Source organism: Equus caballus, chromosome 9 (genome assembly GCF_041296265.1).
Source record: "Equus caballus isolate H_3958 breed thoroughbred chromosome 9, TB-T2T, whole genome shotgun sequence".
NCBI lineage: Eukaryota > Metazoa > Chordata > Mammalia > Perissodactyla > Equidae > Equus > Equus caballus.
The window spans coordinates 64,704,592-64,732,552 of record NC_091692.1 but is presented as its reverse complement, the minus strand read 5'-3'; the positions used below and the strand labels follow the sequence as shown (position 1 = coordinate 64,732,552).

Sequence of the window (27,961 nt, the reverse complement as noted above, 5' to 3'; positions counted from 1 at the left end):
AGGATCCGAACTGACAACCCGGGGCTGCCGAAGCATAACGTGCAAACTTAACTGCTGCGCCACCAGGCTGGCCCCTAGAGTGCTATACTTTTGTTAGCTATTTCTATCATTACTTTTTCTGATCCAAATCTAACAGAACCCACAATTATGCTGAATTATCCAGTTTGATTCTCCAACTTATGGATTATCCAGACTCCTTGTTTTCCTTCCCATTTTTACTCTTGCATGCTGTTTAATTCTTTGAAAATGTCTTAGAACCATTGTGAAATAGAGGGAAGAGCACTTAGGAATTTCTACTTTTTCTTTTTCTTTTTCATATTTACAGATGCTTAATGAGGAGACAGTTGAAAATAGCCCAGTTAAGGAAGAGCTTGTTGTGTATACCAAAAAAGTGGCCTGTCACATTTTAAAAACACTAAGGCCTTCTGAGGAAATTACCTGTCATCTGGTTTCGAAACAGTCCTGCCAGACTCCTGGTAGATGCTGACACTTTTAATTTTTCCTGAGAGCTATTAAAATTGTAGAACTTTGGAACTGTATTCCCGTAGCACCTTGATGGGCCAGATGATTGAGTAGAACATGTGATAAGAATCTTTCCTCTGTGATGAAGCACCATGGAAAATCCTGAGTTGGCAGTTTGTAAAGTGATTGCGGATCAAGTCTTTCTCATTGTCCAAGCATCTGTAAGAAGTTCCCTTGGAATAGGAAGGTCTCTTCATACCTGCAAATAAAATATTGTGTCCATCCTGTTATCTATCTAGTAAATAGTACATTGTCTCTTAGTTCACGTTAAAAATGATTGCTTCTTGTTCTACACACCACAACAAGATGGTAACAGTATTTCCTCTTTTCTAGGACTAGGACCCTAAGAAACAGGAGGGGGATGGGGTTCATGTAGGGTGAGTGCCTCATGAAAGAGAAGGATCTTAGCAGTGGCAAAGTCCGTGGGGGATGAATTTTATTGAGCACAGTCTGATCCTTCGTTACTTAAGAAGTTTAGTTTCTTAGGCTTCAATAAGCCTTGCTTTCATAGTTTTTCAAATTCCTAGGTGTGCTGGAGGAAAGTGGCCAGTCTGGGGAAGAAATGATCTGTGAGATAATAGGGTGCTACATTCCAATTTAATATGACTCAGACATCTGGTGGCCATCCACGGTCAGCACTCTCTGAGGAAACCAGTTAATTTCAGTTATATATCAGGATTTTAACTAAAATCTGGCATCTGATTAACCAGAGTGAACTAATTTTGTATGCCAGCATCTCTTTTCTGTGCACTCCCCTTTATGACTGCGTGGATACGATCAAGTTGATGCCAGTGAATCTGTTATTCTGACAAATGCTAATCAGAGATAGGATTCTGATTTTAAATTCAAATTCACTGTGCACTATTAACTTTTCTAACATTGTGTGCTTTTGATGGCCTCATTTGCATGATTTTTTAAATATGCATTTCTGGCTACAATTTTATTATCTGCATGTTCTTTTATTTAATATAAGTTTTTAGACTTTTATTTTCTTAAGAGTGTGAAAAGATTATCAATCTGTTTGCAACAAAGATATATCATGGTTGAACTCCATATGACCATATGATAATTGTCATCAGGGTACTATAGGATAGAAGATAGGACCACTGGAATTCAAATGCCTGCATTCAAATCCTCCTCTTCTGCTCCTTCTATTTTGAGTGCATGTAATGTAACTGTAGAGAAGTTATTTAACCCCATAAGCTTTATCCTCATCTTTTAATGGAGATAATAACAGCCTTTACTAGATAGGGTTTTTGAGAAGATTCTATTAGAATGGCACATGTATCAGCCAACTGTCTCTAGGTTATGCTGCAGTAACAAATGGATCTAAAATATCAATGGCTTTCAACTACAGAGATCTATTTCTCCTTGATATACATGTCCATCATGGGCTGGCTCTGTGTCTGCTCCATATTCTCTTCATTCTGAGACACAACTGAAGGAATAGTCTCTATCAGTCTCATGACAGAGGGAAAATGGGGATGGCAGAGCTCTTTGTGGTTTCAACAACTCCTGCTTGGAAGCAGACATGTCACTTCCATTCATATTTAATTGGCCAAAGTAAGTCATGTGGCCAAGTCTAACCTCAGTGAGTGAGTACAATCATCTACCACAACATGCAATGCACATTGACTGGAACTCAGTCAACAGTTTTGATTTTTAAATCCTGTTCATAAAGGTAAATTATAGTTTGGGATTGGTGTTCTCCTTTGCTAGGACCAAGAACACTAACATTTATTTGTTTGTCAAATGGTTCTCTTAAGAACAAATTAAGGCACTGAATGCTTCCTTTGAACTTTCCAGGGAAGGTGGTCTACGGAGAACCCATAGCGGCAAGTCTCGGCACCGATGGTACTCACTACTGGAATAAAGAATGGCACCACGCAGCCCACTATGTTATGGGTCCACCCCTGCGACCGGACCCTTCAACGCCTGACTTCCTCATGAATCTATTGGCTAAGTAATTATTTAGCAGATGATTGTGAAGTGTTTTGTCAAAATAAGATGTTTTACGAGTCTCGGGTTTGAGTGTAGGAGATCTTGTCCTACCATCTGGACCTTCCATTGACCTCCTGTTCTACTTGACTTATTCTGTTCTATTCCTCTTCCTCTTCTCTTCTCCTTCACCTGACAGGCCCTGGGAGACCCTCATCTGGAGACCAAAAAGCATTCGCTTAATTATTTTATGATATGGTGTCAAACGTTCCCTAGACACAGAGAAATCAGATAGTTTCTCCTGAAATTTTACTCCTTTCTGATTTTCTCCTTTTCTTTTCTATCTGTTATTGCCTAGGGCCAGGTCTCTTCATTACGCCTTATTTTTATCATTCAGAATATTCTTATATTTTTTTCCATGCTGATGTAACCTGGGAACCATATGTGCCTGTTGTGTAGGTACCACTGGTTATGATGTAGGGCAGAGCCACTGCAGGGGTGCAAGGCAAAATCCTGCCCTCGAGTAGATTATCCTCATGAAAGGCCATCCAAACTATTTTCAGAGATTATGATCATTTTTCTTGAGAATTACGCCATTTGTGGACATTTTGACACTCTCATTCACAGATGCTCAGATCCACGTTAAAGAGCTTTTCCAAACAGACTGTACAAGATATCACCTGCCCTTTCCTTTCAGCCTCTTTCCTCCTTCACACTTCTACATCCCTGAGATTATTTACAAGTTAAAGGATTCCTCTTGCTGGTGATGTCAATATCTTCAGCCAATGTCACATCTCCGCTCATCCCAATGTTGCCCTTTGGCTGCCTCTGTTCATGTGGCTCACCATGGTGCAACTTTGTGTAGTACTCTACTCAAGAGGAATTTTCACTTACATTATTGCCAGTGATCCTGAAATAATCACCATCAAGTAATATAATTATCAATTTCTGGATGAGAAACTGAGCATTGGACAAGCTCATAATCACAGAACCAGTAAGTGATGGAGCTGAGCCTAGAACCTATCACCATGCTTCTTGTAAGAGTAGCATTCTCCAAAAGTACTTCCCAGAATAGAGATGGAGGTGGGTGAAATATGTACTTGGAAAAAGCTACTCATTCTCCATTGCAGTTTTCTGACTTTCAGGCGAGAAGGGGAACAGGAGATTAGGAAAGGTTATGGTAGTTTCCTCCTGACGTATTCTATCTACACACCCCCATCACTTTCGTGTGTTTTTCTTTTAGTGGTGATCTAACCACAACAGGGACTGACCACTGCACTTTCAACACCTGCCAGAAAGCTCTTGGAAAGGATGATTTTACTAAGATTCCCAATGGAGTGAATGGTGTTGAAGACCGGATGTCAGTAATATGGGAAAAAGGCGTGGTGAGTTTCACAGGATCCAGGCTGTTTGGCCTAATTCTTCAGCCAGGATCTAGCCCATTTTAGGACCAGAGTACCACAAACCTTCATAGAGAAGCTTTTTGATTGTTTTTATTAGAGTGGAGACTGGGAAGGCAACACCATCACCGCCATCACCCGTCCTCCAGGATCCTATCAGCAAAGAAATAATTTCTTTCTCTGCATAGTTTAGTTTAGAAGATGCATTGCGTCGTTTTGCAGACAGTAGGAGATGAATTTAAATTGAGTACCCAAAGTATTATTCTTGACGTCTTTGAAATGTTTTGGTCCTTCTACTTGATTTCTCATGTTCTTGAATCCCAGTTCTTCATGTGTCACTGGTGTAAATACTTGGAGTAATTGAAAATATATGAAGGATTTTTATTATGTTCATGCCTCCTTTTCACAAAATCTTTGTAGTTGTCCCTTTTTAAGAACGCTTGGATATCATATTTTAAAAACTTCTGTATGAGGTCACATAAATAATAATCTGAAGTCTAGAAAAAGACTCTCTATGATTTAAAATTTTCTCCCTGAAAATGGAGAATTGAATGGTTAAATATTCGTATGTTAACCTGTCCAGCCAGTGGGCATGTGTAGCTGCAAAGATCAGCACCTGGAGACTTGCCCAGTTAGACCTGAGGTCTCCAATGACATGCCATTCTCACCCATCTCTGAGAAACCCTCCCTTAGATGACACATTAATCACATCTCACATCTCAGAATCCCCTACATGTACTACTCACTTCTAACTCTAATTATTTACCAGGTCTTGTCAATTTTATTTGCAAAATCCCTCCTTATTTCCTTTTCTTGTCTCCCACTGTAGTCTGAGGGCCATCTCTCATTTGGACCATTGCAGTAGTCTTACTCTGCTGTTACCTCTGCCTCCAGTCTCTCGTTTGCTACAATCTATTCTGTACTCCAGGACTGGAGTCACCTTTCAAAAACAAAGATCTAGGGGCTGGCCCTGTGGCCAAGTGGTTAAGTTCCTGTGCTCCACTTCATGGGCCTGGGGTTTTGCCGGGAGGGATCCTAGGTGCAGACATGGCACTGCTCGTCAGGCCATGCTGAGGTGGCGTCCCACATAGCTCAATCAGAGGCACTCACAACTAGAATATACAACTATATACTGGGGGACTTTGGGGAGAAGAAAAAAAAAAGAAGAAAAAGAAGATTGGCAACAGTTGTTAGCTCAAGTGCCAGTCTTTACAAAAAACAAAAAACGAAGATCTGTTCATACTGCTTTCCTCTCTAAAACCCTTTAACTTTCTCCATTACTTGCAGAATATTTGAACAATCAATTGACATGTAACAGTTTTCAAAGTATCTCTATAGCCCTGTCTTCTGCTAATCATCCTCTTCACCTCCTTTCCTCTACCCTAACTCTAAGTATCCCAGATGACTTCTCTTCTCTTTCTCTTTGCTTAGATTTTCTTGATGACAGTCCAGCTTTTCTTTCTGAACTTGTGTTATTATAATGAGTATCTTCATTACAGCAGGTTTTCATAATATATAAAGTATATGAATGGCTTTAAAGTAATCAAATATTTCTTAATAACATACAGGAAACTATGTTATTTTCTGAAACTTAATGTGGTTTACTTATGGGAATATTACTTTCAGGGTGTGGCTCTTAATCACTTTTTGAGACAGGGATCCTTTGATAATTAAGTAAACCTTAAGGATGCTGTTGTCGTATAAATGTACATAGGGATAGACTCTCAACATTTTTTTGTGTGTGTGAGGAAGATTTGCCGTGAGCTAACATCTGTGCCCATCTTCCTACAATTTGTACATTGGATGCCTCCACAGCATGGCTGATGAGTGCAATGGGTCTGCACCCAGGATCCAAACCCATGAACCCACGCTGCTGAATCAGCGCTTGTAAAACTTTAACCACTTGGCCACAGGGCGGGCCCCAACTCTCAGCATTTAAAAAAAAATCATTTTAGAGGGATTACATCCCTCCAGAGTTTGTCCATATTAAAATCTCTTGCAATAGACTGTCCATGATTGTTGGTTCATGTAAATTTCAATAGCACAAAATTGAACCTCTTGAGTTGATTTTTCCTCTTTCTGAAAGCAACATTACCCAATTTAAAGGTCTATCTCATTTTAACTCTATAAAATTCCATCTAATGTCTCCATGATCATCTCATAAATCTCGTCTGCAATAAATAAGCCAGATGATAAATGTAGTAGTAAACTTTAAACAAGAATTGAAAATGCTATTGCCAACATTTAGCTGTTGTCCGGGTGATTCTGGGAAGGGTGGGAAAAATTAGTGGGGGTGTTTTTTTAAGCTGATAGGTTTTTGACAGTTTATCTTTAGGCTTCCATATGGTACCCCATCATCCTCATCATTATCACTATGATTGTTTAAGATTTATCAGCATCCACAGCTGTGTTCAGCTTCACAGTGAAAGAAATCAGGTGCAGTACTATTCGGCTCTAAGAGATACAAGTCTTGTACTTTTATTGATAGGAGATTTTCTAGTATTTGATCATTAGAACAAATACATTTTCTTCCTTGAATGGTTTTGCAGCATAATGGTAAAATGGATGAAAACCAATTTGTGGCAGTTACCAGCACAAATGCAGCTAAAATCTTTAATCTCTATCCAAGAAAAGGAAGAATAGCTGTGGGATCAGATGCTGACATTGTGATTTGGGACCCAAAAGCCACAAGGTAAGTCTAACATCTTGTATTCCTTGGCTTCCTCGTGGAGAAAAAGCACTAAATTGCAAAGAAATTATTCATTGGCCTTAATCAGCCATTTCTTATTAGGTGATTTTTTTAGCCATGCTCAGGTATTTTGAGCCTGTGCACAAGGTAAAGTTTTTGATGTACAAATATTCCTTTGTTTTCCTCGGCATAAAGGATGCAAAATTTGTGTTGCGTACCATTCCCTGGAAATGGATATGTGTATAAAACCAACGTGAATTTACCAGTTCAGTGCTTGGCCAATGCCTGAGTTCACATGGAGGAAAGGTACAGAGCAGTGAAGAAAATAAAAGGCTCGGTTTGAAAAGGGCTGAATTAAAAACTCGAAATAATTACAGCCTTTTTAAACCTTTCAGATAGAGAAATTTCAGCACAAAGAATGTCATTTTTAGTTAGCCAAATTTTCCAGTTGAGTTCCTCTTGAGCCTATCATTCCCAGTAGACTTCAGCCTTTTGTTTCCAATTTCCATAATTCTATGTTAATATTGCAGGTTTGGCAAGTTCCACTAACTCAGGAAAGCATTCAATAGAGGCTGAAACTCTGTTAGCTTCTCCTTACAGGATGTTAACACAGACAACACCTGCATCCTGATTTGTGTTTTTCTATAAACTGTGCAGTTTTAATAGTGAAAGTCCTACACACTTTGACACTGTGTGTGTGTGCAAGCATACATGTGTAAACAGGGGTGCAATGTACCTTCTATCTTCATTGAATAGGCATTTATTTTCAAAGTCTCTTAGGTTTTCCATTGTAGTAAGCAAAAGTCTATAGTTTCTTGGGAGTGGTGTTGTCATGAAGACCCGGTTTCAGTTGAAGTTCTCCTGGGCTACCCTCTGGGCAGAAGAAGACCATTCGAGAAGCAATAGGCTACCATTGCTATGAGCTTAAAACAAACCCCACATATTCCCTCAGAAATACTTGCCTTTTTGAGCTTGACACTCTCTTCTGGGCACGCGCTGTCCCAGCTCAGGGACCAGTTCACATAGTTGGCCGTCCCTGGTCATTGCAAATAGCCTTTAAAACCTGTATCACCTCGTCTTTGTTTATGATCCCTGCAATGCAGTAAACGGTGGTATGAACATCTTATTTACATAAATGGCCTAAGATACCAACAAGGCACAACTCAGGGCCTTTGCTATTATGTTAACAAGAAACTGTTGCCCACTTAAGGACTAAATACCTGGTTGTCACACGGTCTAGACCCCCCCTCCCTGCATAAGATGTGAAGACAAGTAAAACCAAATGCAGGCAGCTTCTCTCCTAGGCTAGAAAAATTGTCCTTGGGAAGACAATGGAAAAAAATTGCTTGGTCTGGATTGGTCTGTGGATGGATCGAGTGTCCTGTGTTTCCAGAGCTCCTGATGTTTTAAATATCACTCTGCCAGGGCTGTTGAATGCCGAGCAGGGCCCCATCCAGGCTCATCTCCATTGTAATTCAAACAATTTAAGCTGTGCCAAGGTTTGGGTCTTTTGGAATAACTTGTGGCTTAGGAGATCATGACAATCAGAATACCTAGAAAATTTCACAAAGGAGAAAACTATCATGTGGAAGAAATATTTGTGAAAAATGGTGTTTTTGAAGCATAGCATCTGGGAGAGTCATAATAATGATAATAATTAGTAATAATTTGCATTTGCACAGCTCTTAGTGGTTTTTAAAAATTCTTTGGTATTTAAAAGGTGACTTACGAGGTGAGACAAACGGGACCAGCTTACAGCGATGGGGAAACTTTAGCACAACAGCGTCTGTGACGGTTTGATACAAGAATGCTGATCCAGTGTCTGACTTTGCAAACTTGCACGCTTTTCATGAGATTCAGTAGCGTACTATCTCCCGACATCAAAGAGAGCACTTTATGTTATACTTGATTGTTCATATTCCCTCTTTCTTCCCATCAAGTGGGCTAGTGACTAAAAGCTTTTTTGGATTTGATTCTATTCTCTACTATTCCTTTTCCAAGGTGAGGGAGAAATGAAAATACTCTATTGAGTGATGTGACTATCCAGTCTAACTCCTAATAATGTGGGGAGCTGGCGGAGCCCATCGCTGTGTTTCCTCTTTTTAACCCTGCACTGGGTATCTCCAGCGGCACCCAGCCTACGAGTCTCCTCGGCTGTTTTCATTTCTGAGGACGACGCCAGCTGAGGCGTAAAGCATCGTCCTCCTCAGATAACTGGACAAAGAGAAATGACCCGAACCTAAGGTGGTGAATAATTCACTTCCTTTATTTACCACATATATTCTTGCTTGGAGGCTATTTATAGGCTGTGATTATGTCTCTTTGAGTCATGTGTTTAGACTGTATAAATTTAGACAACTTTCTCACAAGTTTAGCTACTGATTTCTATAACATTGTTTTGTCCTTCCTTTCCTGTTCACTTGTTTCAGAATAGCACATAATGATCCAGATGTTTAATTTTTCTTTTTTTTTAAACATCTATATATTACCTGCTTAATTTCCCTCATTTCTAGTCTAAGAATAACTAACTTAAGGTCATGCTAAAGAGCCTCTGTGCTTTTAGGTTTCTTTCTGCTCTTTCTCTCATCAGTTCTTTACTATTTCTTATATAATATCTATCCTTCACTTTATAACAGTAATGATAACAGAAAATTAGATATTTACCTTTTCATATTTGTCTCTTTGGGGTAAAGATACACATTGGCATTAATTATTAGCACTCAGTCTTCTTTATCTACGTCTGCTTATTGTGCACACCCCGACGCCGGGTGTAATGGAAACCTGCACAGCCCGAGAGCCTGATGTGCAGGTTCTGGTTCTGGCTCCATCAGTATCAGACTGGGGGACTTAGGCAGATCATTTAAGGTCTCTGAATATCCACCTTCTCATATGTAAAATAAGATTATTAATAATTGTTGTACCTACGTCATAAGGTTTTTGTTAGAATCACATGATAATATACATGAAAATGCTTTGTCAACTAAGAAAGTGTTACGTGAAGACAGGATGTAGGTTATTATGGTTGCTTTTTATTTGTCTAGCTTGGCTGGTGTCATTCTTTGCAGTGCATTTTCACTTTCAGGTCTTCTCAGCTGTTTGCCTCGTAGTGACCGGGGGGCCGAAGAGCCACAGAGTTCCACTTCTCTGACCCTCAGATTCTTTTAAAAAACTGGAGACCTTTTTGTTTTTCTTTTCTGTTTTTACTAACTTTTTGAAAAATGGAGAAACGTTATCTTTACTTGGCAAGATATATTGAAATGATACAGCTCCCTTTGGATTTCTTTGACTTACTCTGCCTCTTGCCTCTCCAACCCTTTAATTTAAGAATTTTCTCTAAGCCACCAGCAGAATTTTTTGCACTATCATTATTCATCTTTTTCAACGTGAAAATTGCAGAATGTGGGAAAGAGGAAAGGAGGGGCAGTTGAAGAGGAGGCTTCGTAGAATAAGGATTTTAGAAGAATATTTGAACAAGGAGAAAGTGTGTTTATCATGGTTCATATTAAAAGCCGGAGAATTCTGCAGAAACCGTGTGCTGATTCCTTATCTAGGTCGATCATAGCACCGCCTTTCTCTATTCTTGCTTTTTACGAGACAGTTGCTAATCCAGGTTGGCCGTTCTTGACCAGAATTTATGCTAATGACCTCAACTAGGACTTTTCTGATGTGCAACAATATTTTTAGCCTTCTCTAAGTGTCCATACATCATCCACGGCTTCCCACTGTCCTTAGACACTACCCCGCCACTGTCACAGCCGGCCTCATCTCCCCTTGCAGACTGAGTTCTATTGTCTACTGCACAATACTGTACCACAGTCTTTATTCACTGTCTTTCTCCCTCATTAACATTCTTCAAGTCTAATCCCATTTTTTATTTTTATTTCAGGAAAGTTTTAGATTTATCGAAAAGTTGCCAGCATAGTACAGTGTTCTCATATACCCCACACTCAGTTCCCATTATTACTATCTTACATTACTGTGGTACCTTTGTTACAATGAATGAACCAATGCTTATATGTTATTATTAACTACAGTCCATACTTTATTCAGGTTTTCTTATTTTTTACCTAATGTTCTTTTTCTGTTCCAGGATCCCATCCAGCATCTCATCCGGGATACCACATTACATTTAGTCATCACATTTCCTTAGGCAACTCTGATCTGTGAGCGTTTCTCTGACTTTCTTTGTTTTTGATGACCTTGACAGTTCTGAGGGGCACTAGCCAGGCATTTTGTAGAACATCCCTCTGTTATTATTTTTCTGGTGTTTTTCTCATTGTTAGCCAGGGGTTGTGGGTTTAGGGAGGAAGATCACAGAGGTAAAGTACCATTTTCATCCCATCCTTTCAAGGGTACATGCTAGCCATGTGACTTGTCACTGCGGATGTTGACCTGGATCAGCTGGCTGGCTAGAGTTTGTTGGGTTTCTCCAACGTACAGTTACTCATTTCCTCCCCTTTCCATGTTGTAATGTTAGAAGGAAGTCACTTTGCATAGCCCACACTTAAGGAGTGGGGAATTATGCTCTAGATTTATGTTTTAATTGATTCTGTATCCCTAGGGCCTGGCCCAGTTCAGCACAGAGTAGAAGCACAATAAATGTTAAACAGGTGAGTGAGGAGGATACAGCCTTCCACACTGCATGGAAGGCTGATGTCATCAAGAAATGGCATGAACTGTATTATATACTGGAAAGTTGCTCAGAAAGTAAATATTAAACGTTTTCAACACAAAAGGAAATGGTAATTATGTGACTTGATAGAGGTGTTAGCTAACACTACGATGGTAATCATTTTCCAATATGTAAGTGTATCAAATCAACACTTTGCACACCCTAATCTTACACAATGTTATATGTCAATTATATCTCCGTAAAGCTGGGGAAAAATAAAGAAATGGCATAAAGGAAAACTGGAAAGATTTTACTCAGCAATAATTGCGATGAGAGGAAAAGTAAGAAGAATAGCATTCCCTCACCTCATGCTTTTAACTTATTGCAAGTTATCAGTAAATGTTGGTTGAAAGGATGAACGAGTACAGATAAGCCAAGTAGAAAAGAATAAAGATAAATCCAAGGCAAGGAGGAGGAACTGCGGGTCTGAATTCCTTTGTGTCCCCTTCATTTCTGAGGTTGGGGAGCAATGAGCTTGTTGAGCAGCTCTTCTAGAGAAGATGGAGCTAAAGGAGAGCAGCTTTCCTGTGCTCCTTCCTTCCCACGCTCGCTCAGCCCAGGAGCAGCGCTGTGAGCCAGGCGTGAGGTCAACTTTGTACAAGATCCAGGTCTTGCCTTTAGGTAGTGGACAGTGCAGGGAGAGAGATGAGATATAAAGTCAAATAGTCTCAATCTAAGGAATATGTTAAGAATATAACATGAATGGTAGAAGCAAGATGCCATTGATGTCCAAGGAAGAAAGATCATTCTTGCCTTAGTGCAGTCCTCAGCATAGGACCACATTAGAGAGGAGAGCAAGTGAGACGTGTGGCCCTGACAACGTGGAGGTGAGGTCAGTGGAGGCAGTCATGGGAGGATCTGGGAGGAAGCAGTTAGGGCTCAGGATTACATGAGTGAAAGAACAGATTCACACTGTGGAAGGGAGTGGAAAGGTGAGGAGGTCATGGGCTGCCCCTCTCCAGTTTTAATTTTGTTTATTACAGATGAGAGCAATTTTAAACAGAGCTCATCTAGTTGGGAAGCATTGTTTAATCGAATGAATAAATGGATATATCCATAGGCATTTTTTTTCTTGCAGATATTCCCTTTTGTTTTACCTATATGATTTAATATTAACTGAAGACTGGTGATGTGAAGCCTTTCTGTCTGACCACACCATTAGAGGTTGCCCAAAATTTTCCTTGGAAATTTCCTGAAAGGTTTTAGCAAAAACAATTGCTCAGCAGATGACTTCGTATCCAAATGAGATCAATGCGCATTTCACCCCAGACCCTGAAGGGGGCGCCCACAGCCCACACTGAGATAGGGGCCCCGGAGAGGCCAGTGGAGCTGCTGGTTATGCAAGAACAAGCCAGCCTCTGGAGAATGGATGCATTTGCTAATGATTTTTGGCTTCGTGGTACATAGATGTTTTCATTTTTTGTTGTTGTTCTCATTACTTATTGATGGCATGTAGAAGTGAGTATGCTTGCAACAGCATCTGTAACCTTAAAAATGAACTGCATTGAAGTAATGAGGGTGACCGGGGGATGAAGAGCAGTGCAGCCAGGCTTTTTTTCTTTTAAACCTGTAAAAGTCCGAATGATTCCAGGGTGAGGAATCTGACATGCGGTGATGGACAGTGAGAGAGAATTGGGAGTGCGAGACTGCAGAGAAGGCTTGGACATTCTAATGAAAGATTACCTGAGACGTTCCCAGCCTGTAAAAAGTTCCCGCAGAAATCAGCTGCAGTAGCCGCTCTGTGTCGTTGCACAATAAGAACAAACTGCATTTGGTGCTTATGGAGCATTCACCTTTTTCAGAAGTAAAAAGGGTCTGCTGGATTCAGCTTGACGGCTCACTGAGCCAGTGTCTATTGCTTATGACAGAGGTATGTGTCCTAACGCTTCACTACTTGGGGCAAAGCTTCAAATTTAAGGACACATTCCCTATCGAAATGTGTGGCCCATTCCGTAGAATATCTTAGAGACAGGGGGAAGAAATCTAGAGTATGATTTTCATGCGGTACCAAGACAAAATCTTGTGGTGTCATATGGTCAGGACAGAGATGGGTCAAATTGGCCAACTTGTTAGAAATTCTGTTAGAGAGGATGGAATGTAAGTTGCTTGCAAGCCCACAGCAGCAGCAGTAACTCATGTTCTGGCCATTTAAGACTGTCCTATGAGTTTCAGTTCTTTGGTATTCATTAAACAGCACTTCGTTACTATGGCAACTGTCCTTTTCCAGTATTTATGAGCTACAGGGTATCTCCCAGAATCTCAAGCACACAAACACGCAGCTACCACATTGTGTGCACTGGAACATTTAATGAAGACTTCTGGCTGGACTGTGTTCTGCAGAGCAGGCATATTCTGCTCACAGTTATTTTCGTTTATTATTTTTTAGCTCAATTATAGCAGGCTTTGACCTTGACTACACCATTCTTGAAGGCATTGTGCCATCTTTCCTGCTTAATTTTCTTCCCTTTCTCATTGAAGATAGAGATAAATGAATTTAACTTTATATTCAGTGAAGAGTAATGACTCGAAGCTCATGAAAGTGCCCCTCTGAATTGTAGAGGGGCCTCATGTGTGAAAGAAAGCAGGGGAAGAATGACTGTTTCATCCTTGCGTAGTGGGGTTTGTGGGGTGTGGGGAAAAAGAAGAAATGAGGAGGAAGGTGCCCTTTGGCAAACAGTGATGCTTATGGCTTGTTATTATAGCTACATTATCAGTGACTATTTCAAAGGAGCTACTGGTCATTTTCCCTTGAAGTTGGACATTGTGTATCCTTTGACTAATTTGTACACTGTAATCTTCCTTCTCCTCAAAAGAAGCATATGCGCACGCATGTACTCACTCACCCTCACACACATGCACATAAGCACAGCAGCCACGTTTCTGCTTATATAAGTCCGTCAGCCTGAAGCCTCTGCTTTTAATGCCTGGATCTAAGAGTGTTTATAATTAACTTCTCCTCTAATCCCCAAAGCCACACTCTTGCAGTGTACACTGTGGGGAGAGGGGGTGGCAGACCCAGGCCTGGTACCAGGTGCGTAGGTGGAAATGAGGAAGATTTATGCCATGACCTTTCACTGTGCTGTCTTGCATATGTTCGTGGAGGCAGCCTGGTGTCAGGGCCTCTGCTTTAAGGGTATCCAGGTTGTATTTTTGCATAGCTTCAGGGGCACCTTTCACATAGCAGTTACCATAGATTTATATAGTATTTAGGACAATGTTCTGGCAAATGATAGCAGAGTATCTTGAGAATAAGTGTCTTTTGCTAATCCACACAAAATCCAACCTGCCATCCGGGCCACTGCGGGCAGGAGCAGAACCATAGTGTAAAGAGAAAGCCTTTGGGCTAAATTCCTGCTCTGCCACTTACTAACTAGGTGTGACCTTGGGAAGGGTACTACTTAATTGTTCTGAATTTCAGTTTCTTTACTCGTAAAACAGGGATGATGATGAATTTATTTCATAGCATTGCTGTAAGTCTTTAAGATAGTGTTCAAGGAATGCTTGGTGCATAATTAATGTTCAGTAGTACTTGGCATGCAGCAGGTGCTCAGTTAGTAGTAGGAGGTGGTCAGTGGCAGTAGGTGACCAATTTATCAAATAAGTGGGAGCTATTATTAGCTATAGTTGTGATTCAGAAGTCCTTGCAGTAATGACTTAATTAAGGCAGGACCAACAGTACTAGAATTATATTTCATAATAAAGCTCCATCTCCCATCATTCTTTCACCAGGAATGACTCAAACTGAGAAGCTTGGATGGATTCTTTTTGGCTAAGATAAGCTGATTAAATCAGAACTTTTAAATGCCCCCAGAACTGACTCCTTTGAAAAATTATTTGTGGTGAAACTGTTCCAACAAACCACCTAAGATTCATTTTGTGGCCTTCAGAAGACATTTGCTTTAAAAAAAGTTTTGGACTCTGCATGGAAAACAGCTAGCTTTGCTGACTCCATATGGGTAAAATTTTAACCACTATTTATTCCAGGCTGTTTACTTAAACGTGTTCTTATGCAACTGAACCTTGCAAGTGAACTAGAAATGATTTCCAGGGACTTTACTACTAATAGCTGCAATCTTTTTGCAAATTATAAAAGAAAAGCAGCTTAGGAATAGATCGCAGTAACCCATTCTATCATTGATCAGTTGCCTTGGCCAGAGTAAGCACAGATTTTAAGCATTAGGATTTTGGCAAAAAACAAACACCCAGGGCGGTGGGTGTGTGAAAGGCATGGGCTTTTCTAACTAAGCACCTGCTACCTTTTTTCTTCCTCCCTAACATACATATTTCCCTGTCTTTGGCATTGCTCGTCTTATTTACAGCTGTATCCCTACGTTCCAAAACAGTGCCAGGTCCCTATGGGAACTCAATTATCATTTGCTGAGTGAATAAAACAGATACTAATAGTCTTGAGCCGGTGAACAAACGTGTGATTTAAAAATTTTGATTGTGCTTTGTTTGCTCCTGGAACTGGTTCAGTAACCAAGATTTACATTTTTTCCCTTTGAATTAAAAAATAAGAGAGAATTCTTGACACTTCTGCCTTCTTCTTCCCCAAAGCAATGCATGAGAAAGATGCGTTCCAGAGTCAAGGGCCAGTAGCATCGCCAGACCTCGCCATGAAGATGGCTTAAGCCAGGTTGGATCTTTTGTGGATCCAATAACTCTGTTTTTTGGCCTCAGACTCTCTCCTAATTCTGGCCAGTTATCTTAAAATCATGGGCCCTTGGTTATGGAGGAAACAGATGATGGAGTGAAAATGGATCAAAGGAAATTTAATATCAGTACCAGAAGGAATCCCAGGTCCTTATATTCTTCATAAGAAGCAAAGAGCCATGGCTTCCTGGAAATGCGTTGAGAGAAGGCACCGGTGAAAACACACCTTCCCTTCCAGAGAGGATCACGGCAGAAGTCTCTTTGGAGGCAGTGAGGGACTTAGAGAAGGGCAGTCTTTTTTAATGGCCTGGACAAAACTCCAAAAAACTGAATTTAAGCTAGCTTACCTTTTTTTTTTTTAAAAGAGCAGAAGTTTCTTAAAGTATGTGCCTGGGCCAGCAGCAGCAGCACCATCTAGGAATTTATTAGAAATGCAAATTCTCAGCTGCCACCCCAGACCTGCCACCTCAGAAGCTCTGAGCTGGGAGCTCAATGATCTGTGTTTCAACAAGCCCTTCCAGGGGATTCTGATGCACACTCAAGTTTGAGAACCACTGGTTTAGTTATAGACCTAGATAAGACTTTGGAACTCCTAAAGTCCAGAGTTCTCCATAGCCTTGCTTGATTACTGCCAGTTTTAGGGAACTTACTATCTAACCAAACAGTTCAGTCTTTTCTGGGATGGCTGTATTGTCTGGATATTCTTCCTTTGGTTGCACCAAAATTTACCTCCTTCCCACTCCTAACATGTTTGGCCTCTGGAGCTATGCAGAAAATATGTACGCTCTCATATGACAGTCCTTTGATTCACTCAAACATTTGAAGAAAGTCGTTGGCCCCCAATGAGCCATCCCATCACCAGAGAAACATCCTCAGATACCTCAAGGGAGCCTTGGCTCCCTGATCAGCAGAATCTCAGTGTCCTGACCTCTCTTCTGCTCCCCCTGCTCTTGACACACACTTGTGCACATCCTACGAAGGTGTGAGTCCCACAACTGGACGCAATTCTGCCTGTACACCACCAGAGCAGGAACATGGGAGGCTGGGAAGTTTTATAACTACATGTAGAACTTTGCGTTTCCTTTATTACATTTTCTAAGAGGCACCTTGTGAAATCACTGTTTGTAGGTTAAGACAGTGAAATGTGAGCGACTGCATGAGGTTCTAATATCTTATCACGTTAGTTTAGTCAATAAATTAAACTTGTATTGGGTCTTCTTCTCTGATGTTTATGTTAAGATGATTAGGATTATGCTAAGTGGTTGCTTTTCTATATCACACTTTTAGGTCCACTTGAGTAGACAGTAATTTACATTGTCTACAATTTTTAAAAGATGCAATATTTAATGTGAACAAAAGGTACAAAGAATAACACAGTTAATACTTGTGTAGCAATCTTCCCAAACCCATCTCCTTGCTTTCCCCCAACAACTACTGTGCATCCTGGGTTTGATGTTTATTAGTCCCGTGTATTTCTCTCTATTTGTACTATATATAGACACACTCCCAAGTCATCTGTGCCTATATCTATCTGTCTAGCTCTCCATCTATCATCTATCTTTTCACACATATATAAAATTTTGTGTTTTTAGCTTTATATGAATTGGACTTTCTCAGTATCATGTTTGTGGGACTTATCCATGTTGAAATGATTATTTTGTTCATTTTCATTCATTCATTTTCACTGCTGTATAGTTTTCTATTTATGAATATAGCATAATTTATTATATATTCTTTTGCTGGTAGACATTTATATTGTTTCCAATCTTTCACTATTTCAGACACTATGTACATGTTTGTATACTTGTGGGAGAGTCCTCTAGAACATCCATCTAGTCCTTGATTTGTTTTATACCAAATGCTGTCAGTTTTTTCCCAGTGGAAACATGTAAAATTGCTTGATTTTTATAATTAATTTATAATTAATGAAAACCTTTCCACTTGTCTCTATTACATTTTATCTTGTCTCACATTCCTTTATTCAGACATTAAAAAAAATCATATTTTGGGACCTTGCCATGTGCCAGAGACCACACTAGGTGGCTGAAGACAAAAGTGAATACGGCATAAGCCACTCTTTACCCGGGGCGGCAAGGGCAGGGCTAGTAGAGAGGTGTGGCTTTTGCTTTTGGCTCTGGTCATTGGTTTTTAGATTGTGAGTCTGACATTCGCGGTATTAGCTCTCACTGCCAGAGAGAGACGGGATGTGGAGCTGGGATGTGGAGCTGGGATGTGGGTGGGAGGAAGTGGAGTTAGATGACTCAGGCTCAGGACCCCTTCCCATCCCCCAAGGGGTGTCTGCAAATATTCACCTCTAGACCTGGGTCTGTACCTATTTTGTTCTAATTGCATACCCGATCTTTGAATTATAGATTATGGGGACCCACCCAGGACACGTGTGCACAGACATATAACTGTTTCCCTGTTAATCAGGGTTTCTGGTTACGGCCGCACAGATTTTGCACAAACACACATGTTGGCCTTTGATTTCCCAACTTTCATCACATATAAGCTGAGATTAAAGAATAGACGTATATAGGTTCGTACAGAGCTGTGAGCTGCGTGTGCTGAGTGAGCTGCCGTGGATCCAAGGTCAACACTTCCTCACTGTGCTGCGGGGCAGCAGACTGCATGCTCCGTCCTCAGTGACAAGTGTGCACTTGGCCGGCGCGGGGCACGAGTCCCTGCAAATCATCCGGCATCCTGGATGTCACTTCCCAGCGGGTCCTGCTGGCAGTGGGATTCTCTGGACACCAGAGGGCAGTGACTTTTTCATTTAAAAGATTTCCTGTGCCTGCGGATCACCTACTCAGCGCCCTCCCGGTGGAGTGGCCTGTGCACACCAGAGCGAGCCTGGGAAGGAGAGTCAGGGTACATTAGGTTTATTTTGCAGCTGCAGCTGGAGTCGCATTAAACCTATTGCCTAATTTCCTTTGTCTAACATGATTTCTCTTTGGCTGGGAGGCAAATGGATCAATATTGTTTTTTATGCTGAAATGATGTTGCCTGAAGGAAATTTTCCATCAGTTCACTATGCCTGCCTTCGGTCCTGTAATTGGGGCTGTGCGCTTCTGGGCCACCGGGGGCCTCTCCAGCTGTGTACATGGGGCTGCCATCTGTGCGGAGCCCACCGAAAGCATCCTTCTGGAGGGGGTCCAGCAGGCTGCCCCTCTCAGGGCAGAGCTTGGCATTCGTGCTGGGGCTTTTTGCACAGGTTTTTCTGTCCATACTCTAATACAGACAACTTTGTTTTATTTTATTTTTTTCTTTCCCGTGAAGCCTTCTTCTCTATACCTTCTTCTGTATTTGGAATGCTCTCTGCCTCTCCAAAATTTCTTAAAGGTGGTTTCTTTACATTTTTGTTGTAATGTTTTCTTCCTGTCTTACCCTCACTCCACCCCCACAGTGATTCTGCCCTTTTCTTATCCCCAGAGGAGAGAAATGTTCATAATTTGCTCTTGGTTCTGTTTTCCTACCAGGCATTTAAGGACAGCTAAGATTCTGGAGGCAGAATAATGGGAAGGCAATTTACCCACAAGAAAAGAAATTGGAGCATTTATCTGTGCAGGAAGGTGTCTGAATTCCTCACACAGTGGCAGGAGGAAGACAGTATTAATCAGTTATCTATAAACATATATTTGTTGCATGCTCACTCTGTAGAAGAAATGTATAAGAAACTGCGTTACTGAGTGCTGTGGGGGACATAAATATGAGGTGTAACACCTGCCATCAGAGAGGCTGCATTCTGGTTGGACAGACAGGATATAAACACGGGAAAGGATAAATAACTCTTGGAAGAAAAAAATAGTAACAGTTCCACACATCAGTACAAGAGATGGGGAGGGTCTCATGTGACTGACTCCTTGACAAATGAGTGGTCCAAATAATTGTCCTGAGCTGAGCTCATCAAGACTTCACAGAAGTCTAGGGTGGGCTTGCAAAAGGGCTTTGAATTAACTGGATCCTTGGGGGTGGCTCTGGATAAGTAGGCAGGGGGCAGTAAAGCCATCCAGATGGAGAAGTCGGGAAAATGAGAAAGATACATTGAAGGGGCAATTAAGAGACTGGAAAGCCTGGAGCAGAGGGATCAGGATAGCAGGCACTTGGAGATAAGATTAGTCCTGGCCAGACTGCCAAGTCTTTGAATGTTAGTTTAAGTGTAGAAGATTTTCTGTTAGCTAGCATGAGCTATGGAATGTCTTTGCGTTTGAATTTATCTAAATCTGTGCTTCCCAATCTTTGAGTGGCACAAGTAGAAAATGATGTTATTTGGAGAGTGCACGGCAGTAAAGAGAAGGGGATTTGGAGCCTGAGAGGAGAATGTAGCGTACCCAGCTTGTCCTGGTTTGCCTGGAACTTGCCCGGTTTTAGCAGCTAAAGTCCCATGTCCAGACAAATCCTTCAATCTAAGCCTACACCAGGACTGCTTGTCACCTGGGATGATGCTTTTGGTCAAAGGTGACTACTCAAGGGGCTCTCCCCACACCTGGTCACCCTGCGGTCTGAGAGTTTTGGTCTTGCACCTGGGCTCATCAGTTGGCTCACTTAGATTAAATGGAGTGTTAGGACGATGAGGGTGCAGGATGCACTGGAGGCAGGGACAGTGGTTAGGAGGCTGTGAGTGGAGCCCGGCTTGAGGGGATAAGGACTCAGACAAGCTAATGGCATGGAAAATGAAAAAAGAGGAGTTGATTCAAGAGATTGTTTTTTTTTCTCCTGGGAAGGAAAATCCTCCTTGACAGCTTGGTGAAAGATTGGAAATTGAGTGAAGCAGAGGAGTCAGAAGCAGCTTGCAAACAACTGCACCTGTGTTCACTGATGACCCAGCATTTATTGAGTGCCAACTGGGTGCAATACACTGCACTCAGAGTTGACAGAAAAATATCTTCCCTTAACTTAGGATCTAATTGGACAGATAAAAAACCACTCCAAATAACTGTAATATAAGGTAAAAGATCAGGATGTGTGGCCCAGCTAAGGGGCATGGGACTTAGAGCTGGACTGGGTCACTGGATTCAACCCCAACTGTGCCTATACTAGCTGTCTATACTAACTGCCTTGGGCAAGTTACTCCCCTCTCCGAGGCTCAGTTTCCTCTCAGTAAGATGTAGGTATGCTAATAATAGTGCCAACTTCTGAGGGTCATTGGAAGGAGATGACACCTTCAACATGGTGCATGGCACATAGTAAAACTCCAGGAAAATTAATATCATTATTTATCATTATCATGCACAAAATGATATGACACTGGAGATTTATAAACTAGCAGGGAGATAGCAAAGTAAATGACTTTTATAAGGTGGGATCCTAGAGAAAAAGCCTTGATAAATCAACCGTAGTCCCTGAACTCCAGTTTGCTTTGTCAATCATAGTTTCACATCTGTTTATACACATCCTCTTCCGCCCATGTGCCTTGTAATTGGCGTGCCAACGGGGCACAATCGTAGCTGCAGTTTCGGTGGAATGCTCCTTCGACATTACATCACACGGGGACATTAAAACATTTTTGGGCATGTGACAGCGTGTGACTGTGGTTCCAGGAAAGGCTCTCTATATTATTTCTTTGTGTTATGTCCTTCATTTAGGTTTCATAGTAATGGGTTAACTTTTACAGTTTTTTAAATTTTTTGCTATTTTAAGTCCAAATTTCTGATCATTTCCATTGGATGGCTACTAAAAGTGGAATCACTGTGTGAAAGCATGTGCACATTTAAGGGCTCTCTGCATATGTGGACACCACCTCTTGGTTCCTTACCAGCTCTGGGCACAATCTTTTCTTTTTCCCTTGACTTTTGTTACTTTTGTAGGTACAAATTGTTACCTTTCAGCTATAAATTGCATATATTTGAGCACTAAAGAAGTTGAGTACCTTTTCCTGTTTATTAGTCATGAAGGTTTTTTCTTGTAAAGAAATATCTGTTCCTGCCCTTTAGGCATTTTTCTTTTGGTAGCATAATACTATTTCTTTTTTTAAAGGTCTGTCATATTTCTTGCAACTCCCTAAGGTTCTTTTGAGGAATAAATGCTATACTTGCTTGAAAGTATTTTGTGTAAACTGTAGAGTGCTGTATGCATGTTAGTATTATTGAAAAATTGATTTTGTTCGTACGTTGGAATCATGTTATAAAAAGAGATCCCTGAACATTCAGAAATATGTGTGACTGGAGGGTGAGCCTCACTCAGGTGGGAGTTTTGTCTGTTTTAATCACTGCTCATTACCAGTGTCTAGAACAGAGCATGACCTGGAGAAGGTGATCAATAAATAGACGCTAAACGAACGAGTATAGGATCAACCCATAGATGGGTAGGGATGCACTACAATGTCCCACTAAGGCGACCGCTTCATTTCATTTTCTTTTTTGCCTCAAGCCAGAAGTGAATAGAGCTGTCTATAGCTGGTAGGCCGGAGCTGTGAAATAGTGGTCTTAAAATTCTCAGCTGAGGAAACTCATTTCTTAGAACCTGACTTTCTTTACGGTAACGTTGCCAACCTAATTAGTAATTCTACCTCATTTATTTAAGCAATAAACCAGAGACAAGAAGAGTTTAATGATGCGAGCATTGCTCTCAGCAACATGATAAAAGACCCAAGTTGTTTTGTTTTTAATATACCAGCATTTCTAATTCCTAAATATATGACAAACCTCCTACTCTTCCCTTGCCTCATTTGTTGTTTTCTGGCACCTATGAGAATAAATTGTACACAAGGTCTAAAAGAAAACATGACAATAAGCCTTAAAATTGATTCATTCTTTGGTTGCCTTTTTTGGGGAAAAGGTTTTGCATAGAAATGTATGCTGATGAGGAGGATCTCCTTTACAGACCCGAATTCAGCTACTCACAGGTGCCTCGTACCATCTTCTTTTCTAAAAGTTTTCTATTCTGTTTTTAGGCCTAATCATTCTACCTTGCATTATGGTTTCATTTTAAGGTGCTTTAGTATTTCTGGAAGAAGATGGGGTAAAATTTCATGTAAATGTGCATTTTACTCCAGACTTGTGTTCTGAATGGATCACTTGCAGTGGGAGGTAATATACAGTGGGGAAGCACTTAGTATTTGAGTCATATAGACTCTTATTTATGATCTTAGGTGAGTTACTCACTTCCCTGAGCCTCAGTTTCTTCATTTATAAAATAGATATTTTAAAAAGCTGTGCTTCCATAGGGTTGTAAGGAGGATTAAATAAAATAATTATGAAAAGATTCTAGCATAGGGTTTGACCTATGAGCATGCAGTAAATGGAAGCTGCAACTGAGTATCAGTATTTACCATAACCATGTCATCATCGATGACTTGGCCATGGCTTTCAGCCACTGAGGTGCTATTAGTAAATATAAGAAAAGCAAATGAGAATGTCAAAGGTGAATGCTTTTGGATAACAAAAGACAAGGAAAGAGAGAGCCCTGCAAGAAACTATCCCAGAAATAACCCATCCGGAATAAATCAGTCAGGGTTCAGACAAAGAAGTAGAACCACTTGGATATAGATATAGATATAGATACTCATATACACATACATATACATACACGTATATGCGTATATATACATATACATATGCATATATGTGTACGCATCTTTATATATGTACACACACAGATAGATACATACATTCACATGTGCATATACTTACAGATATGTATATATGACTTGACCTTCCACAATTGTAGGAGCTGGTTAAGCAGTGTCTGTGAGGCTGCTGTCTTTGCGTCTGATGCTGGAGCTTTAAGTCCAGCAGGTAAACCTTTAGGAAGGGAAGATGGGGGTAAAGTGGGAAGAGCAAGGAAACATGGAACCACAGGCACAAGCCGGAGCCCCACAGGGACGGAGTGGAACTCATGCCAGTTCTTGTTGCCTCTGCACTTGGTGATTGTGGTGTGAGGATCTACCTTTGTCATGGGGCCAAACACACGCCTGGCCCAGAAGTCACAGCAGCTGAAGGAGGATCCAGGGGAAGGCGGAGCAGATGCAGCCCCCATGGCTCCTTGTACCATGTGATGAGCCAGCAGATAACTTGAGCCACAAATTGATTGCTGCTTCACTTCCACCCTCCGTCCTCTGAGGCATAGATGCCATTACTATTGTGGGCATCCACTTTAAGGATGAAGACACTGAGGTTCAGAGAGGCTAGTCATTTGCCCCAAATCGCGCAGCTGGACAGGGCAGAGGTGGGATTCAGAGCAGGCCTGGGTAGACTCCAGTGTCCAATCTCTTAAACACTGCAAAGTTACAGCTTCCCAAAAGGGCAGGGAAGGAAGGAGGGGGCACTTACAGCACAGAATTGAGACTTGGTCTCTGGATCCAGACCTCCCGGTTCATAATCTGGCCTCTCCACTTACTGACAATGTACACTTGGGTGGCTTGGTTTGCCTCAATTTCCTCATCTGTCAAATGAGCATGATTAAAATACCCATATCGAAGGCTGCTACGTAGAATCATGGCATTAATATATGCAAAGTCTTTGTAAGAGTGCTGAGGGCTTTAAGCACCCAGTGGATGTTGGCAGTGATTACCCAGTTTTCTCCAGCCAGTGGGTTTCGGCACGTCTGCAGTGGCAGATAGCTTAGCAGGCCCTGCTTGGGTGTGTTCCCTTTCCCCCCCTCCATTATGGATGAGTTTGCCCTGAGGCATGCTCGGTGGCACAGCTGAGTCAGTTTCACAGCTGCATTTCTACAGCTTTTCAGCATCACCACCTTGCACTCTGAGCCTCGAGCCCGCTCCAGGAGGACAGAGGCGATGTCATAGTGACTGCATTAGCCTCGGCACCTGCCTCTTGGACTCGACAGTGCATCCTAGAAGCAGGTGCCTTTTGGGTCGGGTCCAGTTGGAACTATACCGCTTTATTGCTAATTGAGACTCTGGGGCTGTGCTTCTAACTTTGACGGAGCCTCCCAAATCCTCTGTTTAGGGGGTCAATGGAATGCGAGAGCACACCACGACTGGAATAGGAGTTTAGTTCTGGCACACATGGAAAGCAGGGAGTTACTACTAAGATTCCAAGTGTTCTTGTCACCTTTTCAATGAGTGGAGAACGCACTGCTTTCGTCCTTTGGGCAGGGGGCTGGTCACTGATGGCTGGGGCATGCAGGAAGGAGAATGGAGTAGGGGGTCAGCCTGCTTGTGTTTTATTTCTGGCCCTGCCACTTACTTACTGGGCTGCTCCAGTAGGTTACTGCACCTCTCTCAGTCTCCGTTTCCTCCTCTGTTAAGTGGAGATAATAATATGGGTTGTTGAGAGATTAAGTGAGGCAGTGCCCAGGAAGTACCTGGAATAAAGCAGATGCTTAATGGACTGTGACCATACCTGGAACTTACTGGGGTGGTCACAGGTGTCCCTCTGCCTCACAACTTTTTGATCGCTTGTCCTCCTTTGAATTCTTTTATTATTTCTTTGTTTTTCTTTACCTCTGCTCCTTTTCTCTCTTTTTTTCTCTTGGTCTTTCATTTTGTCTTTTTGTGGCTCTCTCCCTTTACAAGATTTTAGGTCTTCCAATCCCCTCAAAGCCTTGTGGGTTTTTTTGTTTTTTTTGTTTTTTTTGCCACTGGAGGCATTTATAGCAGGGGTCAGCAAACTCCTTTTGTAAAGGGTGAGATAGTAAACATTTTAGGCTTTATTGTAGTACAAAAGCAGTCATAGATAATATGTAAATGAACAAACATGGCTGTGTTCCAGTAAAACTTTATTTACAAGAACAAGCTGTAGGATGGAGTTGACCTGCAAGCTGTAGTTTCCCAACTCCTGATTTAGAGTTTAGGCTCCTCTCATTAAATATCCAAGGTCAGCGCCCCAGTGGTCATCTTGGATCTCCAGTTCACACTATAACACTGAGGAAGACTTGGGTGCCTCAACAGCCCTTGGTCCATATTTTTCCATAGCAGAATCGTTAGGTGGTGAATCAAGAAGTGCTTGGAAAAGGTACTTTGTTATTCACAACAGAATGCCACTCAAGTCTAGAAGAATCTAAAGAAATTCCATTTAGACACTTGGATCATAAGTGGCTTCATCAATTCAAAACTGACGAATGGTTCTGAGCAGTCAGCATTAGGTAAAATTTGCCAGCTGTGGCAGAATACATCAACATGGTGCTGATACTGTGCACTTTGCATAGTTATTGACTGAGTGTCTCAGGCCACTTCCAAAAGAGCTTGTAGACCCTGCACTGTGGTTAAAATGAGCAGTTTTTCATCATGAAAGGGAAGAAACCTTTTTGCTTCACAAACCTAAGTTCAAGATCTAGCTATGCCACATGCTAGCTTAGCTGTGTCGCAGGGAGTTTAACCTCCACCCATAAAATAGGGATGATAATAATATTGATATCATAGGTTTACTGTGAGGATTAAAGGAGATAATGCCTTTGATGCCCATCACAGAGCAAGCAGTTCATACGTATTTGTGATGGTTATTAGAAGAAAATATTTTTGATGATTTTGGAGTTTCTGAGAGCCCTTTCAGTTGTGACTTGAGAAGAGAATCATACGACGTTATGCTTGCCTCGTCACCTTCTCAGGAACGCTGGAGGCCAGGCCTCCATTCTGAGAACCACAGAGCTAGAAATTCTCTCTGACTTTTGACGAGATGCTGCAGCCCATCCCGGCTGATTTCACACAATCCTTCAGCAGTCCGCGTTTATGGTTCTCTCACCTGGACACAGACTTCGCCTTTCTCCTTCACTGGCAGACCTCACTCCCTCGTTGTCAAGAAGTTATTTTCCAGTGTCAAACTGCATCTCCTCTGCCAGCGTTTATGCTTACTACCTCTTTTTATTCCCCTCAGTAGGGATGGAGGGAAAATAGGTCATCTTCTTCCTTTCAAAAAAAAAGGAGTAAAGTTAAAAGTCCCCCAGACATTTCTCTTATCCAGCTTTCTCTTTTCCATCCCTTTAGATGAGAAGCCTACTGTCTTCCCTTCAAATTCCCGTCCTTCCTTTTTCTTCCTAAAATATGGCATTAGAACTGAACGTAATAATAACTACCTGGCCTACTCTTAACTCTTAGGAAGGATATTGTATGAATTTTACCCAGTGTATTCCTATGTAAAAAACTGACATCTTTTTCTGCCAAAGTTGCACCCATAGATAGTCTGTCAAACAACGTCATCTTGTCAAGGACAAGGCAGCTCCCCAGGAAGGGTCACAAGGTTATTAGGAGACTAAGTCCAAATGCGACCTTAGAAAGTGATTTCTGACTCTTACCAATATGTCAGGCCAACAGCCTTGCCTCCCGAAAGCTAATAATCCTTCCCCACCTATAAGTACTCATCTGTTTAATATTCATAAGACATACATCCTAGTATCATGCTAGCTTTTGCTGATTCACATTCAGTTCCTGTTCCTTCGAGACCCTAAATTATTTTTAGTTCCCCACTTTCTGAAAACAAGTGTATAGAACATGCAATATTTATGTTAAGCAGTAATCCAGAAATTTGCTAGTAACTTAGTTTCAGATAAATATGTATATAAAATGCCTTCTATTTGCTCTGTGCTGTGTGAGGCACAGAGGTGAAGGATGTGGTACCTACTTTCAAGGTCAACTTTCTAGTGTCTAAATCTAGTTTATCCAACCATGGTCTACGCCACCATCCATGACCTATATGATGTAGCTCCAAGGACAAAATAGCAGGGTTACCTCATCTGTTTATTTCTTTAAGTCAATGTTTGGGCAGCATTTTTATGAACCTGCATTAAATGTATTGTCATCGATTTAGGACCGATAGAGTTCCAAGTTATTGTCCAATTTAGATTTAATAACGTGGCTGAAGCAATTCCCATTTTCTCTTCTGTGGAAGGCAGGTGTAGAAGTCTGAATAGAGGGTGGAAGATTGATGGGTGCAGCGAGCAGCAACTTTGCTTAATAATTACAGTGTACTTGAAGGAGTGCCATTTTGCATTTCCAGAGATGTGGCTGCTTTGCTCCCCATTTATATAACTTGTCACGTCCAAGAAACGACAAGAGAGGTAGTTTGAAATAGACAATTGGAACACACGTCAAAAAAATATCTTCTATCGTGATCACATGGAGAATGACCAATTTTAGTGTAAGGAATTTTTAATAGCATCCTAAATTCCTTGCTGCTAAACAGAAGAGAGACT

General features: G+C 41.3%; 1 protein-coding gene across 2 annotated transcripts in view; it reads left to right on the top strand.

Moving 5' to 3' along the window:
• Positions 1 to 27,961, top strand: part of DPYS (dihydropyrimidinase) — a 76,685-nt gene that overhangs the window by 30,014 nt on the left and 18,710 nt on the right. For both annotated transcript variants that reach the window (XR_011421334.1, XM_003365613.5), the window contains exons 5-7: positions 2,329 to 2,485; positions 3,704 to 3,845; positions 6,410 to 6,552. Coding sequence is in view for 1 of the 2 variants with exons in the window: in XM_003365613.5 (XP_003365661.3) it covers positions 2,329 to 2,485; positions 3,704 to 3,845; positions 6,410 to 6,552 (442 nt within the window). In the remaining variant the exon portion in view is untranslated. The remainder of the gene's footprint in view (positions 1 to 2,328; positions 2,486 to 3,703; positions 3,846 to 6,409; positions 6,553 to 27,961) is intronic.